General features: G+C 60.5%; 1 protein-coding gene across 1 annotated transcript in view; it reads left to right on the top strand.

Moving 5' to 3' along the window:
* The window catches only part of SLC9A3 (solute carrier family 9 member A3), a 57626-nt gene extending 42795 nt beyond the window's left edge, over window positions 1-14831 (top strand). Inside the window, exons 6-19 of the mRNA XM_012556636.1 lie at window positions 167-327; window positions 2666-2744; window positions 3102-3279; window positions 4332-4552; window positions 7246-7448; window positions 8163-8252; window positions 8511-8581; window positions 10148-10277; window positions 11245-11360; window positions 12665-12794; window positions 12973-13149; window positions 13418-13490; window positions 13893-14006; window positions 14581-14831. Of these exons, the coding sequence (XP_012412090.1) occupies window positions 167-327; window positions 2666-2744; window positions 3102-3279; window positions 4332-4552; window positions 7246-7448; window positions 8163-8252; window positions 8511-8581; window positions 10148-10277; window positions 11245-11360; window positions 12665-12794; window positions 12973-13149; window positions 13418-13490; window positions 13893-14006; window positions 14581-14831 (1994 nt within the window). The remainder of the gene's footprint in view (window positions 1-166; window positions 328-2665; window positions 2745-3101; window positions 3280-4331; window positions 4553-7245; window positions 7449-8162; window positions 8253-8510; window positions 8582-10147; window positions 10278-11244; window positions 11361-12664; window positions 12795-12972; window positions 13150-13417; window positions 13491-13892; window positions 14007-14580) is intronic.
* The last annotated feature ends 1785 nt before the right edge of the window (window positions 14832-16616 follow it).

Below are 16616 nucleotides of genomic sequence, written 5' to 3'. Positions count from 1 at the left end.
TCCCTCAGCCCCCCGGAAGCCTGACTCTCCCTCAGCCCCCTGGAAGCCTGGCTCTCCCTCAGCCCCCCGGAAGCCTGGCTCTCCCTCAGCCCCCCAGAAGCCTGGCTGTCCCTCAGCCCCCTGGAAGCCTGGCTGTCCTGCCACGAGTGGCCTCGCTGTCTTCCAGGGGACCTGAAGATTGGCCTGCTGGACTTCCTGCTGTTCGGCAGCCTGATCGCGGCTGTGGACCCTGTGGCCGTGCTGGCTGTGTTCGAGGAGGTGCATGTCAACGAAGTCCTGTTCATCATCGTGTTTGGGGAGTCACTGCTGAATGACGCCGTCACCGTGGTGAGTGGGGCATGGGAATCACCATCACACGAGGGAGGGCAGTGTCCCCGCCCCCACAGCGTACCCCTTCCAGCTCTGTGCGGCCGCTATGAGGAGCCCAGCGTTTGTGAGGAGCTGCGGGGTCTCAGCTGGCACCCCACAGCCGCTGCACCAGGGTCCCTGTGCCGCTGAGCAGGTGGCCACAGCGGCACTTCTTCCATGTAGGTTGACTGTGCCTCCTTGTAACTCAGAGTAACTGGTTGTTTGGATTAGGAGATTCCTGCACTCGCCGGTGATTCAGACACTCCTAGCGCTACCTCGGCGCCCTGGTGGCACAGTGGTCAAGACCTGGGCTGCTAACCAAAAGATCAGCAGTTCGAATCCACCAGCCAGCCCTTGGAAACTCTGTGGGGCAGTCCCACTCTGTCCTATAGAGTCACTATGAGTCTGCATCGACTCTATGGCCACGGCCACGGGTTTTAGTGCTCCTTCACGTCCTTCCCCACCTGCGGCCCCGTGCGCGACACCACTTGTCTCTAGAGCAGCGGATCCTCAGCCTTTGATCCCATGACTGTCCAGTGCTCTGGACGAGGCACAAGGCACCTGGACGCCAGGTGACTCCCCCCACAGGACATCGCAGCAACGATGCCTCGCAGGATCAAACTGGAGTAGGATTGGCCCTCCTCAGGGACAACCTCACACCACCTAAATCACTCAGCTCCTAGCACCCCACGGAGAGGACAGCACATTACCCTAGGCCGCTTGAAAAGCCCGACAGCGTGATGAGCATGTAGCTGGGGTGGGGGCAAGAGGCTGGAGAGAGAGGCAGGGTCGAGGGCTGGTGGCTGCAGATTCGGCTGTTGGCTGGTCACACCTGGGGGGTGTCCGAGACTCCCTCTGTCAGGGCTCCATGTGGACAGGTGGGGGGGGTGGGCAGGACCTCCAGAGAACAGGGGGCCACATTGCCTCTGCTTGAGTGAACAGTGGATGTGTGAGACCAGCCTCAGCCTCTTGGAGGTGAATCGTTGCCCAGCCCGAGCCCGTCCTGCGCCTCCTTGATACCAAGCGTGCAGCATGCATGTCCACCCGATAACGCCTGCCCAGGGCTGGCAGACACCAGACACACGACGGGGGGGGGAGGGGGCCCGCGTTTCCCTAGAGATGCGTGTGGTTCCTCCAGTCGGTGCTCCAGCTCCGCCTTCTCGTGGGCAATTTGCCATGGAGTTGACCCCAAAGTGTCCAAGTAAAACTGCTCCACAGGATTTTCAAGGGCCAATTTTTCAGAAGTAGATTGCCAGACCTTTCTTTTGAGGCACCTCTGGGTGGACTTGACCCTCCAACCTTTCAATGAGCAGTGAACAAATTCACCATTTGCACCTCCCAGGCCCCCCCTTTATCATTCAGGATAGTAGAAGATCTGAGGGTGTCACTAGATTGTGATACCAGGGCCACTGTTTGGAGTTCTGTATTTATCTGATAGATAATCTTAAAATTCTTGGGGGGCATGAGAACTAATGTAAGGCTCCCTCAGATACGCATCATGGGACTCGTGGGCAAAGCCTGCATTGTGGGTGGGCTTTCGTGGCCTTGTTGGAGCCACGACATTCTCTTTGTTTGTATCCTAAATGAGGCTTCCACCCTCTGCTGGGTGAGCTGGGCTGTGGCTCCCAGGACCTGGGCAGGGGCCGCTTGCCACAACCCCACACCACCCTGCATCCCCAAACCCAGCCAGGATGCCTTTCCAAACAGCCCTCCACTCTCCACTGTGTGGGGTCTGTGCCCAGTGACAGACCTGGGGGCACAGAATCAGGGCAAAGAGGCAGGGATTGTGTCTAAGGGGGCTTGCAGCCCCTGCTGGGATGAGAGCAGTGGTCCTGGGCCAGGGACGCAGCCTCTCATCTCAGAAAACACAGCTGTCTCCACACCCCGGCAAGGGCACGGCACCATGGGGTCTGGGCGGGGCAGGGTTTAGACATCAACATGCAAAGGCTGCAGGGTATGATCCACAGTCCCTAGCCCACATTACAGCAACGTCATTAAAGACGAAACTGTGGGGTGTTTCATGAACTGGGTCAGCTTGGCGGCCTCCCCACTTGCCAGGGCAGAAACAGGCTGGCTTTGCTCCGGGAGGTTCTACTTCCTTCCAGAACGTTCTCCACCTCATGCATTCCACCTTCAGCCTCATCCTGGGCCTTCATCCTGTTGACTGTTACTGCCCTGTGATGATTTTTGCTCCCAGCAACTTTCAATTCTCAGCTAGCTGGCTGCAGTGGTGCACCACTCCAGACCCCAGTCCTTGCAAGGAGCTGGCATGGACCAAGGGTGACCAGACGCCTCCTCTGGCCTTCTCGCCCCTCAGGTTTTGTACAATGTGTTTGAATCTTTCGTGACGCTGGGTGGTGACAACGTGACCAGTGTGGACTGTGTGAAGGGCGTAGGTACGTAGCCGGGGCTCCTGCAGACCCCGTGCAGAGCTGGGGCACCAAGACCCTGTTCGCAGACTACAGTGGAGGGCGTGGTTCCTGGGCCTCGCTGGGCTTCGGCAGGCCCTGCAGTGCCAGGTCCTGTCTCCCAACCCACGCCCGCAGGCCGTGGTTCCCATGACTGGGAGGGGCTCAGAGCGCCCCCCTCCCCACGCTGGGACCAGGCCCACTGTTAGAGAGAGTGGAGAATCGGCCCCTTGTCTCGGGCTGGTGGGCGTCTCCGAGGGGGAAACTGCGGGGCATCTGGGACGGGAAGGACCAGCGGGGGCACAAAGGGCCTTTCACGGGTCTCAGGCAGCGCTGTGTCCACAGTGTCCTTCTTCGTGGTGAGCCTGGGGGGCACGCTAGTGGGGGTCTTCTTCGCCTTCCTGCTGTCCCTGGTGACGCGCTTCACCAAGCACGTACGCATCATCGAGCCCGGCTTCGTCTTCATCATCTCTTACCTGTCATACCTCACCTCCGAGATGCTGTCCCTGTCGGCCATCCTGGCGTAAGTCCCCGCGGCACGAGCATGCATGGCCGAGTCAGGGGGTCAGGCCAGAGCACCCCCTCAGGGTCCCCACGGGGACCTGGCTCAGTGCATCTCTTGCGGGTTTCAAGAGAAAGATGGGACGAGAAGACAAGGGCAGGCAGAGGAAGGGGGAGCGGGGCTGGGGCCTGCGTTTGTCTGTCTGGACGGGTGAGTGGAATGGAGGAAGTGCATTTTCCAGCTGGCCACGCCAGCCGCCCCACTTCCCCAAGGTGGGAAAACGCTGACTCTTTGTCCACACTGGGGAAAAGGTTGACATTGTCACAGACTTACCTGCTGATGGCTTCAGAGCCCACTCTGAGCAACACTTTCTAAGTGTTCATGGAGACACAGAGGGGGAGCATGCATTTTGGCCTGAGCTTGCAAGACAGTTGGCTCCAGAAATGTCTTGTTTGACCCTTCCCCAGTCTTCGAGACAAGGGGCAGCTCGTGCCCCTATGTGTCCTGCAGGGGCCCAGAGGCCCTGCATCCACCCTCCTTCCCCTCCCTTCAGGGCAGAGCTGGCCAACCAGACCCCACAGGGCGGGCTGGGCTGTTGGCAGAACCTGCAACAGCCACCTACTCCATAACACAGGTTGTAGAGGCTTGTAAACAGATGCTTATAAGACGTGCAGGGGCACACAGCTGTCGTGCCCAGGGTGTGGGGAGGCCGGGGCAGCCCGACCTGCCCTGTGTGGGGGTCGGCAGCCTCCCGAGCACAGTGAGCTGGGAAGCAGGGCCTTGCAGCCCTGGAGGGTGTTGGCAGCCTGAGCCCGAGGGCCGAGGGCACACACAGAGAGCTGGCCCTGAGAGGGGTGGACACCTGCCCAGGAATGGAGAAGTCTGCAATGTGACTGGCCAGGCTGGAGTTGGGCCTTGGAAATAGGCTGCTCATGCCCCGGAACCAGGCCCTGCAGGGAGCCCCGGGTTGGGCAGGCTCCGAGGGTGGGCCCTTGGTCCAGACCTGCCCTGAGCAGGAGTAGCTGGGCTGGGCCAAAACCTGACATCCTTCCCCATTTCCTCTTGTTACCCAGGATAACCTTCTGTGGCATCTGCTGCAAGAAGTATGTGACAGCCAACATCTCGGAGCAGTCAGCCACCACGGTGCGTTACACCATGAAGATGCTGGCCAGCGGGGCTGAGACTATCATCTTCATGTTCCTGGGCATCTCAGCCGTGGACCCACTCATCTGGACCTGGAACACGGCCTTTGTGCTCCTGACGCTGGTCTTCATCTCCGTATACCGTGCCATCGGTGCGAATGGGCGGGCGATGGAGGGTGATGGAGGGTGGTGGAGGGTGATGGAGGGTGATGGAGGGCAGTGGTGGGTGATGGCAGGTGATGGTGGATGATGGCAGATGATGGAAGGGGATGTCAGGTGATGGAGGGAGATGCCAGGTGATGGAGGGAGATAGAGGGAGATGGCAGGTGATGGAAGGGGATGTCAGGTGATGGAAGGGGATGTCAGGTGATGGAAGGGGATGTCAGGTGATGGAGGGAGATGGAGGGAGATGGAGGGAGATGGAGGGAGATGGAGGGAGATGGAGGGTGATGGAGGGAGATGGAGGGAGATGGAGGGAGATGGAGGGAGATGGAGGGTGATGAAGGGAGATGGAGGGGGATGGCAGGTGATGGAGGGAGATGGCAGGTGATGGAGGGAGATGGCAGGTGATGGAGGGCAGTGGAGGGTGATGGCAGGTGATGGAGGGCGGTGGAGGGAGATGGCAGGTGATGGAGGGAGATGGCAGGTGATGGAGGGCAGTGGAGGGTGATGGCAGGTGATGGAGGGCGGTGGAGGGAGATGGCAGGTGATGGAGGGAGATGGCAGGTGATGGAGGGCGGTGGAGGGTGATGGCAGGTGATGGAGGGAGATGGCAGGTGATGGAGGGCAGTGGAGGGTGATGGCAGGTGATGGAGGGCAGTGGAGCGAGATGGCAGGTGATGGAGGGAGATGGAGGGAGACGGCAGGTGATGGAGGGAGATGGCAGGTGATGGAGGGAGATGGCAGGTGATGGAGGGTGATGGCAGGTGATGGAGGGAGATGGCAGGTGATGGAGGGCGGTAGAGGGAGATGGCAGGTGATGGAGGGCGGTGGAGGGAGATGGAGGGAGATGGCAGGTGATGGAGGGCGATGGAGGGAGATGGCAGGTGATGGAGGGAGATGGAGGGAGATGGCAGGTGATGGAGGGCGGTGGAGGGAGATGGCAGGTGATGGAGGGTGATGGAGGGAGATGGCAGGTGATGGAGGGCGGTGGAGGGCAGTGGTGGGTGGTAGCAGAAGGGCAGGTGGCCTGGGCTGTACCTTCAGGGGCAGGGCAGCAGATCTTGTGGAAATGAGGGAGCGGGTGTTTGGCAGCAGCACCCAGGCTCTTGCCCAGCGTACAGGACCCAGAGCCCCTGAGGCACACCACCTCAGGCTCCTCCTGGCCGTCCTCAGGGCCCTCAGCACCTTGTGGCTGACGTGCTGTACGGGGCAGAGGCGGGGCTGGGGTCCTCCCAGCCATGGTGATGGCCTGAGGGCCAGAGTGGAAAGTTGCAGAGCCTCCAGGGCACCGGCTTAGGGCCCCCTCATTGGGTTCCACACTGCCTCGCTCTGAGGACGAGCCTGTGTGAGGCTGGGGGGACTGAGCTTAGGCTGGCCCCCAGCCATTTGCCCAGGCCCGCGGTCCCCGCCTAGCACCTGGTCACCCGAGCCTGGTGTGTGGGCACTGCAGAACAAGAGTCCGCCCAGGACTGGCCCCCATCTCTGGGGCACAAAGTCCACCTGGGAGAAATGCCACGGGTGGGGTCAGCCCGCTGCTCTGCCTGCCGCCCCCACGCCATGGCATCCAGCGCCCCACAAAGGCTCTCAGTGAGCAGACGTGAGGCAACGGAGACGCGGTGGGAGGTTGGTCACGGACCCTGAGATTTTCCAGGCTCCACACGCAGCCCCTGAGCAGCGCGTTTGTATAGCGGCCGTTTGGGGTGGGAGGGGAAACCCTCACCCTTGAGGACGGCAGTGACCGTGGCCTGGAGGGACGAGGGCAGGCCCAAGATGTGACAGGACTGGGGGTGGGCAGGGGCACAGACTCAGGAAAGACTCTGGAAGCCACATCACTGTGTCACCGTCCTCCTGGGTGAGCAAGAACCCACCCTCCTAGGATGTGTAGTCCTCCATGGGGCTCCACGGGGCCGCTGCCTGCCAGGGACGGCGGGTGTCTGAGGGCCCCAGGGTGGCTATCACAAAGTGCCGCACACTGGGGGGCTTAGAAGAACAGAAACCTGTTGTCTCGCCGTTCTGGAGACCAGAAGTCCGAGATCAGGGTGTCAGTAGGCTGTGCTCTCTCCAGAAGCTCTAGGGAGCATCTTCTTCTTCCCTCCCAGCTTCTGGGGCCCCAGGCGTTCCTTGTGACAGCTGCAGTGCCGTATGGCCCCCTCCGTCTGTCTCCCTGTCTGTGTCTCTTCTATAAGGACACCACTCATGTAGGATGCGGACCCCCCGGGAGGTACCTGCGTGGCGCAAACCGTTCGCACTCGACTGCTAACCTGAAGATTGGCGGTTTGAACCCACTCAGCAGCTCTGCAGAAGAAAGGCCTGGCAATCTGCTTCTGTAAAGATTACAGCCAAGAAAACCCTATGGAGCAGTTCTACTCTGTAATGCGTGGGGTGGTCATGAGTCAGAATCTCCTTGATGGCAACTGATTTCCTGTATTTTCCCCGCTCCAGTATGACCTCACGTTAATCTGACAGCATCTTCAAAAGCCCTATTTCCAAACAGGGTCACCGTCACAGGTACCAGGTTAGGACTTCAACATAGATTTTGGAAGACACCATGCGACCCACAGCACCCAGGTGGCAGAGCCTGGCCTGGCGCCTCCCCGCGCCGCGGCTGAGGTGCAGGCCCCTGTGGACGGCGCCAGGGTGGCGGGAGGTTACGGGGCGCTGAGTGCACACTTCCACCCCGCAGGCGTGGTCCTGCAGACCTGGGTGCTGAACCGGTACCGGATGGTGCAGCTGGAGATCATCGACCAGGTGGTCATGTCCTACGGTGGCCTGCGTGGGGCCGTGGCCTACGCCCTGGTCGTCCTCCTGGACAAGAACAAGGTCAAGGAGAAGAACCTCTTCGTCAGCACCACCATTATTGTGGTTTTCTTCACCGTCATCTTCCAGGTAAGGCCTTGCTCACCCCCAGCCCAGGGCTGCGCGAGGCGGGGCAGCCACCCTGCGGCCCCTCCTGGCCCCACTCCAGGCTGAGCAGACCGCCTGCTGCCCCCTCCACACCGGGCCTGCTCGCCTGCTGGCGGCGCCTGCCCGGCCGAGTCCGAGGGGCCAAGGGAAGCGGTGTCGGGCCGTGTGGGCCCCTCAGGGCCCAGCGGTGTGAGACGCCAGCCCTAATTGGGTTTTATAATTTTAGTAATGAGGAGTGTTTTGTAGGTTCTTCCGAGGCCCATGGGGGATGCCACAGTTTGTCCTAGAATGTTCTTCCCAGAGTCGCTGATTAACGGGGCCCGGTTAATGTTACATCGGTGTTTCCAGCTCGCCGGGCACGCGCCCGTGGCGCTGTGGCCATGGCTAACCCGAGAACACGCTGCCGGGACGAGGGGCACCAGCCTGGCCCCTCACCCCCGCAGGGCTGCTGTGGGATCCTGACCACAGGGGCTCAGGGAGCAGCTGCCGGCCTTGGGGATCTCACGCAGTGGGGACTCATGGGGGCTGTGGGGTCTCCCACAGTGGGGGCTCATGGGGTCTCGTGGGGCCTTCATTGGGACTTATGGGAGCTCGAGGGCTCATGGAGGCCAGCTGCTCGCTCCTGCCCCAGGGGCCTGAGTGGGACATGGGGGCCTGGGTCCCCTGTCCCCAGGGTCACCATGCCCTGTCCCCCAGGGCCTGACCATTAAGCCCCTGGTTCAGTGGCTGAAGGTGAAGAGGAGTGAGCATCGGGAGCCCAAGCTCAACGAGAAGCTTCATGGCCGGGTGAGGGGGGGCAGGGGGACCGGGGGCTGAGTGACGGTGGTGTTGGGGGGACTGGGGGCCAGGTGAAGGGTGGCAGATGGGGAGGCTGGGGAGGGAGTGGGGGGAGAGGGCGAGAGGCAAGGGGAAAAGGAGCGAGGACAGGTGGATAGAGGAGGTGGGGGTAGAGGAAGGGGAGGGGAAGGGGTGGCAGGCCAGGGCCAGGGGGCTGGGCTGGGCTGGGCTGTCCCAGCATCTCTGACCATCGTCTTCCCTCCAAAGGCCTTTGACCACATCCTCTCAGCCATTGAGGACATATCAGGCCAGATAGGACACAATTACCTCAGAGACAAGTAAGTGGCTTAAACTGCCCCGACTGGACCGTTTCCATTTCTTCCTGTCACCCCACAACCAGTGGCCTTCACTGTAGGACCTCTGATATCTGGAGACCACGTCTGCTTAACTCAGTGCCACCCAGGCTCCGCTTCTGGGGAAATTCTACAACTAGAGCTAGGAGGCCACCCACATGACGTGCTGGGGACCGGGCTGGTGGGACCCCTGTCGGGGAGTGAGGACATCCCCTGGCCTATGTGAGGTCGGGCGCCAGGGGCACACAGACCTCAGTGTGAGGGTCTCAGGGTCACGCAGCCGCTGGGGAGGTCGCTGAGCAAGTCAGAGGCAGGGCCACCCTCCTCCTGCTTCCCAGGCACAGAGAGAAGAAGGCCCCGCTCCAGTTAAGTCCAAGTCATCAAGATGTTTGGGAACTGAAAATCAGGAAAATAAGTCGTTTCCCACACGGCACGAACACAGGGGAGCTGTGTTAGCCTCCGGGGTCTTTTTAATCATGAAACGGAAATCCCGGGTTTATATTTTATTTTAAAAATACATCTGACACGTAAAACTATAATAAATCTAGTAATTAAAGCCCTTAAAATATACCCTAGTTGGTTCCTGTTTTATTAAATAATTGTGTATGTTTGAAGTTGAAGAAAACAACCAGCGAGGGTGACTCTGCTTGTGGCCTCAGAAAAGGGAACAAGGTTCTCCATGGCGACCGACTGTTAGGACTCACAGGGCGGAGGAGGCCCTGGGCCCAGGGCTCTCCAATGGCCCATCCCTGTGGTCCCAGGAGGCACTGCTTCAGTTAGCTTTGGCTCCTTGGCGAGGCCAAACTACCCTGAGGTATAAACAGCAGCGCAGTTGCTGCTGGAAGAGATGGAGTCGGGGAGGCGGCTGTGTGCATGGCGAGCAGCAGGAGCGCTTTTGCAGGAGAGAAGCCACAGCGTGGTCCTCGGGTGAGACGGTGGGCTGGGATCTTCTGCCCTCCAGCCTCCAGGGGCGGCCCCGGCTGCTTCAGTCACCCTTGCTGCTGCCCCTCAGGCTCCGGCCAAACCAGCCCCGGCTGCAAGTTACTCCCCCAGTGACCTGAATAACCATGCTGAATATCCATCCAATTCCGCTCAGTTTAAAAGCTTCTTTTCTGTTCAGCCTGGCTCCCTCTCAGAGAAGAGCTCAGCAGGGGTCTGCTTGCTCCTTGCCTCCCCTCCATAGAGGTAGAGTGTGCCTCCCCTCACTGCAGCTCCTGTCCAGCTCAGCCCCTGGCCCCCAAACCCTGTCCTCCTTCTCAAAGATCAGGAGTAACAGTTCACGAGGTCGTATGGAGTGGGAAAACAGAGTCCCCAGCTTTAGGTACGTTCTACTGACAGCTGCCTTCCAGAGGAAGATGGGGAAGCCAGACAATGCATTGGTCAATGGATGGCATGGCTGGCTGTTTCCTTCACCGCTCGCCTTCATAGTGGTCACTGTAGAAGCAAATCAGGAGGACGGGGGCGATGGGGGAGGAGATCCTCCCTTGTGCAGAATCTTGCCCACCCTGAAGGCAGCGCCCCCAGGGCTGACGTCCGTGTCTGATCCCCCAGGTGGTCCAACTTCGATAGGAAATTCCTCAGCAAAGTCCTGATGAGACGCTCAGCCCAGAAGTCGCGAGATAGGATTCTGAATGTTTTCCACGAGCTCAACCTGAAGGATGCCATCAGCTACGTGGCTGAGGTTCGGGAGGTGCCCATGCTCCCGGCTGGAGCTGGAGGGCTGGAGAGGGCATGGGATGTGGCTCCCGCCATGGTCTGGGCAGGGACGGTGGCCCTGCCATGGCCCCGATCTGTGTGCACCCCCCGCACCCAGAGGCAGTGCATGGGTATGATGTTCTCTTGCCCTGCAAGGTCTCATGGGGCTCACAGGTCCTCTGGCACCCCAAGACTGGCCAAAAGCAGGCACCCCACATCTCCGTCCACACACAGGGAACCGAGGCACAGAGACCCCAGGTGGCTGTCTGTAGGACACATGGCTGACTGTGCTGGTGGGTCTAAGATATACGGCCAGGTCCTCAGACCCCGAGCTTGTGTGTCTCCTCTCATGAGATAGAAGGGGACAGGAAGTACATAGGGAGGGCATGGGGCCAGAGCCCCCAACGTAGGCACATGTGTGCACATGCACACACATGCACATATATGCACGAACACATGCACACACACGCACATGTATGCACGAACACACGCACGCGCATGCACATATATGCACGAACACACGCACATGTACGCATGATCACATGCATGCGTATGCACATATATGCACGAACACATGCACGTGTATACACATATATACATGAACAAATGCACACATGCGTATATATGCACGAACACATGCACATGCATGCACATATATGTGTGGACACATGCACATGTATGCATGATCACATGCATGCGTATGTGCACGTATGCATGAACGCATGCACACGCATGCACATGTATGCACGAACACATGCACATGTACGCATGATCACATGCATGTGTATACACATATGCACGAACACATGCACGTGTATACACATGTATACATGAACAAATGCACACATGCATATATATGCATGAACACATACACACACATGCACATATATGCATGAACACATGCAAGCACATGCACATAAATACACACACACCTGGCTGTTTCTCCCTCGCAGGGTGAACGCCGGGGGTCCCTGGCCTTCATCCGCTCGCCGAGCACAGACAACATCGTCAACGTGGACTTCAGCACACCACGGCCGTCTACCATGGAAGCCTCTGTCTCCTACTTCCTGTAAGTCCCATGCTCAAGGGCTCCCTGCCTGGTCCTTGCTCCCCAGCCCCCGCCCTCCCACCCCAGCCCTCTGGTCGCTGAGCCCTCTCTGGACAGACACCAGCCAGCTGGCGTCTTGGGGCAATGAGGGTTGTGGAGAGGGGTGAGTCTGGGCTCCCAGCAGGAACTTCATGGGGGTGGCAGAGAGCAGGAGTCCCCAAAGCAGTGCCAGGCGCCTCCTCCCAACAGACACTTTCTTATTGGCCAATTGGCAAGATTATGTTAGTGTTTGCAAGGCTGAAAGATAGGAGAGAAGGGAGGGAGGGAGGGAAGGACGGGAAGGAGGGAGGGAGGGATAGGAAGGAGGGAGAGAGGGGCAGGAGAGAGGGAAGGAGGGAGGGATAGGAAGGAGGGAGGAAGGGAGGGATAGGAAGAAGGGAGGGAGAGAGGGAAGGACAGGAAGGAGGGAGGGAGGGAGAATGGAGGAAGGAAGAAGGAAGGAGGGAGGAAGAGACAGGAAGGAGGGAAGGATAGGAAGGAGGGAAGGACAGAAAGGAGGGAGGGGGGAAGGAAAGAGAGAGGGAAGGAGAATAGAAGGAAGGAGGGAGGGAAGGAGGAAGGAGGGAGGGAAGGAGGGAAGGATAGGAAGGAGGGAGGGACAGGAAGGAAGGAGGGAGGGATAGGAAGGAGGGAGGGAGGGAGGGACAAGAAGGAAGGAGGGAGAGGGGAAAGAAAGAGGGAGAGAAAGAATGGAAGGATGGAGGAAGGAGAAGGAAGGAGGGAGGGAGGGGAAGGAAAGAGGGAGGGAGGGAGAGGAAGGAAGGAGGGAGAGGGGAAAGAAAGAGGGAGGGAGGAAGAATGGAAGGAAGGAGGAAGGAGGAAAGGAAGGAGGGAGGGAAGGAGGGAGGGACAGGAAGGAAGGAGGGACAGGAAGGAGGAAGGGAGGCAGGAAGGAAGAAGGGAAGAAAGGAGGGAAGGAGGAAGAGAAGGAGGAAGGACGGAGGGAGGGCGGCTGCATAGCTCCCTAACAGCTGAGGCCCGTTGTTGGTCTCATTAGTGTTGATCCAGCGTCTGCTCCACGCAGCATCCACTGGGGACAAGCCCCTGCCCTCTGGGTTCATGGGCAGGGTCTCTGAGGGGATGAGTGGGAGGGGCTCTGGGGTGTCAGCCTTTAACAGGAAACAGAGCCCTGAGGAGGGGGACGCCTCCGGAGGACCCCAGAACAGCCTCTGGGCAGAGCGGCTGTAAGGGTGGGTGGGTGCAGCGTGAGACAGGCTGGCCCTGGGCTCAGCTCTCAGACACACGCGTCCTCTGTGCCCCGACAGGCGAGAGAACGTCAGCGCCGTCTGCCTGGACATGCAGTCTCTGGAGCAGCGGCGCAGGAGCATCCGCGACACGGAGGACATGGTCACCCACCACACGCTGCAGCAGTACCTGTACAAGCCACGGCAGGAGGTGGGCGCGGGGGCCGGCTTGGAGAGAGGGTACTCCAGCCCCCGGCCCCGGGGCTTTTAGCGTGGAGACCCCTCGCGTGGGCTCGGGGGCGGAGGCGCGCGGTCCCCTCGGTCCCCTGGTGCTGTGGCCCCCGGCCCCCCAGGGCCCAGCGTGCGAACTCATCGCCGCTCTCCCGCAGTACAAGCACCTCTACAGCCGGCACGAGCTCACGCCCAGCGAAGATGAGAAGCAGGACAAGGAGATCTTTCACAGGACCATGCGGAAACGCCTGGAGTCCTTCAAATCGGCCAAGCTGGGGATCAACCAGAACAAAAAGGCCGCCAAGCTGTACAAGCGGGAGCGCGCGCAGAAGAGGGTAGGGGCGGGGCGGGGCCGGCGCGGGGCGGGGTCAGCAGGAAGGACAGGAATGAAGGTCTGCAAGGGGGGCCCAGGTCATCGTGAGACAGACAGGGGTCATCATGGGAGATGGAGGTCAGCGTTGGGGGACACAGAGTCAGCTGGGGTGGGGGGCGCAAGGAGGAAGGGGAGGCCTTGGGGGCTCGAGGCCACGGGCCTCCCAGGACCGGCCCGGCCAAGGCCACCATGGCGGGGTCATGCTGACCCGTGTCTTCGTCGTCTCGCAGAGGAACAGCAGCATCCCCAACGGGAAGCTGCCCATGGAGAGCCCCGTGCGCAGCTTCACCATTGAGGAGAGAGGTAAGGGCTTGGCCGGGGCTACATGTAGAACTGGGGCCGGGCAGGGGCAGAGGGCCTCCTTCCTCCGCGTCCCATCTTGGGGAGGGCTCCTTCGTCCATGACAGCGGGCAGGGGCTGCTGTCCGGCCGCCAGCCGCTCTGGGGGTCCTGCCTCTCTGTGCTTGAGCCACAGAAAAGTGCCCCTCTGAGCAAGGCGCCTCCCTCAGCCTCCTCCTGGCTGTGGTCCCCGGTTCTTCCTCTCTGTCCTCCCCAGGCCGAGCATGGGTGGGGGAGACCGGACCCTCTGCAGCCAGGTGTCTCCTCCGCCCGGTCCCTGAACTGCCCCATGCCCCCGACGACAGTCCCTGGGCCCCGCTGGGCTGGTCAAGGGCATTTTCCACCTCGCTGCCCTTCCCCGCCCCAGATCTGGAGTTCTCAGACCCCGAGGAGACCCATGGCTATGAGGCCGAGGAGTTGAGTGGGGGGATCGAGTTCCTGGCCAAAGTCCGACAAGACACCGCGACAGACTCCACAGCAGGTGAGGGACGGCAGGGACAGGGCTGCAGGCGCCAGGCCACACGGGAGAGGCCCAGCTGACCCAGAACTGAGCATGGTCCTCACACACGTGCATCTCAGGCCTCCAGGTCTGGTGCTGGGTCCCCGCAGCCCAGGGACCCCAGCACTGCTTCCGGGGCTCCACATGCAGGCCGTCATCTGTGTGCCTCTAACTGCTGCCCGAGGCCGTGGGCTCGGGGGATACAGGCTAGCGGCGGCCGGGCCCTGCTGCCGCCCACGTGTCCCTTGGAGCGGGCGCCTCCTTGCAGGCCCCTGCCCCCGCGAAGCAGGTGTGGGACTGGGCTCTCAACCCCTGGTTTGGGGAAAGGTCCTGCCGCAAACTTGGAGGGCACGTGTGGGGGGCTCCGCGGTCCGGGGGTTTTGCAGTGGCGGGGGGAATCCACGATGGGGGCTCCATGATGGGTAGGGGCTCCGTGATCCGAGGCTGTGGCCTCATCTTCCAGGTCCTCTTTAGCAGATGAGCGAGCGCGTCGAGCCCGGGCGCAACCTTGGCCTGGGCGTGTCCGGGACTTAGCAGCCGCTGCCCTTTCTCCTAGGAATTGACAACCCCGTGTTCTCCCCGGACGAGGACCTGGGCGTCCTGGCCAGGGTGCCACCGTGGCTGTCTCCCGAGGAGACGGTGGTGCCCTCCCAGCGGGCCCGGGTGCAGATTCCTGGCTCGCCCGGCAACTTCCCTCGCCTGACCCCCATCCGGCTCAGCACCAAGTCCGCGGACTCCTTCCTGCTGGCCGACGGCAACGCGGAGGAGGCGCGGCACCACGGCCTGCCCGCGTCCACCCACATGTAAACTGCCCAGCGCCGTGCTAATGCCGCTCTTCTCCTCTCTCCTCTTCAGGTCTCCCTCTCTCTCTCATGTCCTGGGCCTGAGCTTCTGCAGACTTTCTCTCCATGCGCGTCCTTCCCGCCTTCTAGAGCCTATTCTACAGCTTCTTTCTTGCTCAGCTGTACATTCTTAGGAGACACTGGTGGACAGACTCCCCCTGAGTCTGTTTCTCCAACAAGACGCAGGGCCCCACGCCGCTTTGAGGAGCTGCCTTCTTAGCATGCTCTTATTTACTTTTAGGTTGTCAGTTTATCACAAACTGAGCACGTCCAAGAGGGAAGCAATGAGTCCCCTTTGCCATCCTACAGGGCGGAGTGCAGGGAAATGGTGGATGGCACCTGTGGTGGGGATGGCCTCCCAGCTCAGGCAGGAGAGGAGGCGAGGGGAAAGAAGAGAGAAGAGGGGAGGGGAGGGGAAAAGAGAGGGGAGAAGAGAGAGGGAGGGGAGAGGAGCCTTATTCCGCAGGTGTTGAGGGAATGCCCTGCTGGGTCCCCAAACTGCTCCAGCACTTTCCCCAGGGAAGAGGGTTCAGCCCACCCCCAGCCAGGCTGTGGTCTCACTTCAAGTTTCCTTTGGGTGTTTGCTGGGATGGGAGGAGGCGCCCACTTAGAGGAGCTCTGAGGTGAAGCCTTTCCCTCCAGCGCAGGTGGGGCTGAGTCTTAGGTTTCACACTCATTTAAAATGAAGCAGGAACAAGTTATTTTTCTCTCCTTGTTGACAACTCGATGAGAGGGCGTTTAATAAGCCTGTTCTTTCCACTGTTGGAGATGCCAGTAAGCCCTGTTTCAACAGTCTGGTGCAGGTGTTTTCCTCACGAAAGATGCTGGATTTCTCCTGAGATACTGTCTGGGACTAGAAATGAGGGTGCACAGGGAGGGTGTCATACTTGGTCGCACCACTGTCCCGCATAAGGGTGAGGGACACAACATGTTCTCAGACCGTCACAGGGTACGTCAGCTGCTGCTTCTACTCGTCCTTACTTTTGCTCCTGGGCCACCTGTCCTCTCCCTCCCTCTTCCCTGGGATGGCACACTTGAATCCCTTTGTCCACAGGGCAGGGTCCCGTGTGCCCGGAGAGGTACACAGGTAATATGCCCTCGGCAGGGCCGCTCTACCTGGCCGTGGGCATGGTGCTGGGACACTTCCCTCCTGTAGGGGAGCACCTGCCAAGGGTGCCCCCAGAATCAGACCCCTTGGCTGATCCTGTCTCTGTGGACAAAGGATGTGGCCAGAAAGTGTCACAGAACATTCCACGCAGCCCCGGCAGGCCCAGGCAGGACTCAGGCCAGGTCTGGGGGGACCCTCCCAGCACGGAAACCCAGGAAGTCTCTCTATGATCCAAGCAGCCCATTTAGGGGATTAACAACAGCGTCCAGCTGTAGGGGCCAAGACAGAGTGGAAGGTTAGAAGACCTTACTGTCCTTGGCCCTGAGCCCCCTCCCCACGAGCATGCTCGGGCACCAAGCGCCGTTTCTGGCGAAGCCCTCGGACAGAACTTCCACAACAGCAAGGACCAGGGCAACAAACCTTGCGCTCCTTTCCCGGCCCTCTCCTGTAATGGTCCGTCTCATATGTTCTCGGTGATGGCCCGTGATAGTCTGGGCCGCGGAGTCAGCAGCCTGACAAGCACTGACCCGTGTACCCCGGTGAGGATGCGCGCAGGAGTCTGGGGCGTCACGGCCTCTCACTGTGTTCTCCTGCAGGTGACACGGGCTCCGACGTGCCTCTGACCGGACGCTCCTCCTCCCC

The sequence above is a fragment of the Trichechus manatus genome, unplaced genomic scaffold, assembly GCF_000243295.1.
Source record: "Trichechus manatus latirostris isolate Lorelei unplaced genomic scaffold, TriManLat1.0 scaffold00072, whole genome shotgun sequence".
Classification (NCBI taxonomy): Eukaryota; Metazoa; Chordata; class Mammalia; order Sirenia; family Trichechidae; genus Trichechus; species Trichechus manatus.
Note: the sequence above shows the minus strand (reverse complement) of the source record. Positions and strands in the feature narration are given on the sequence as shown.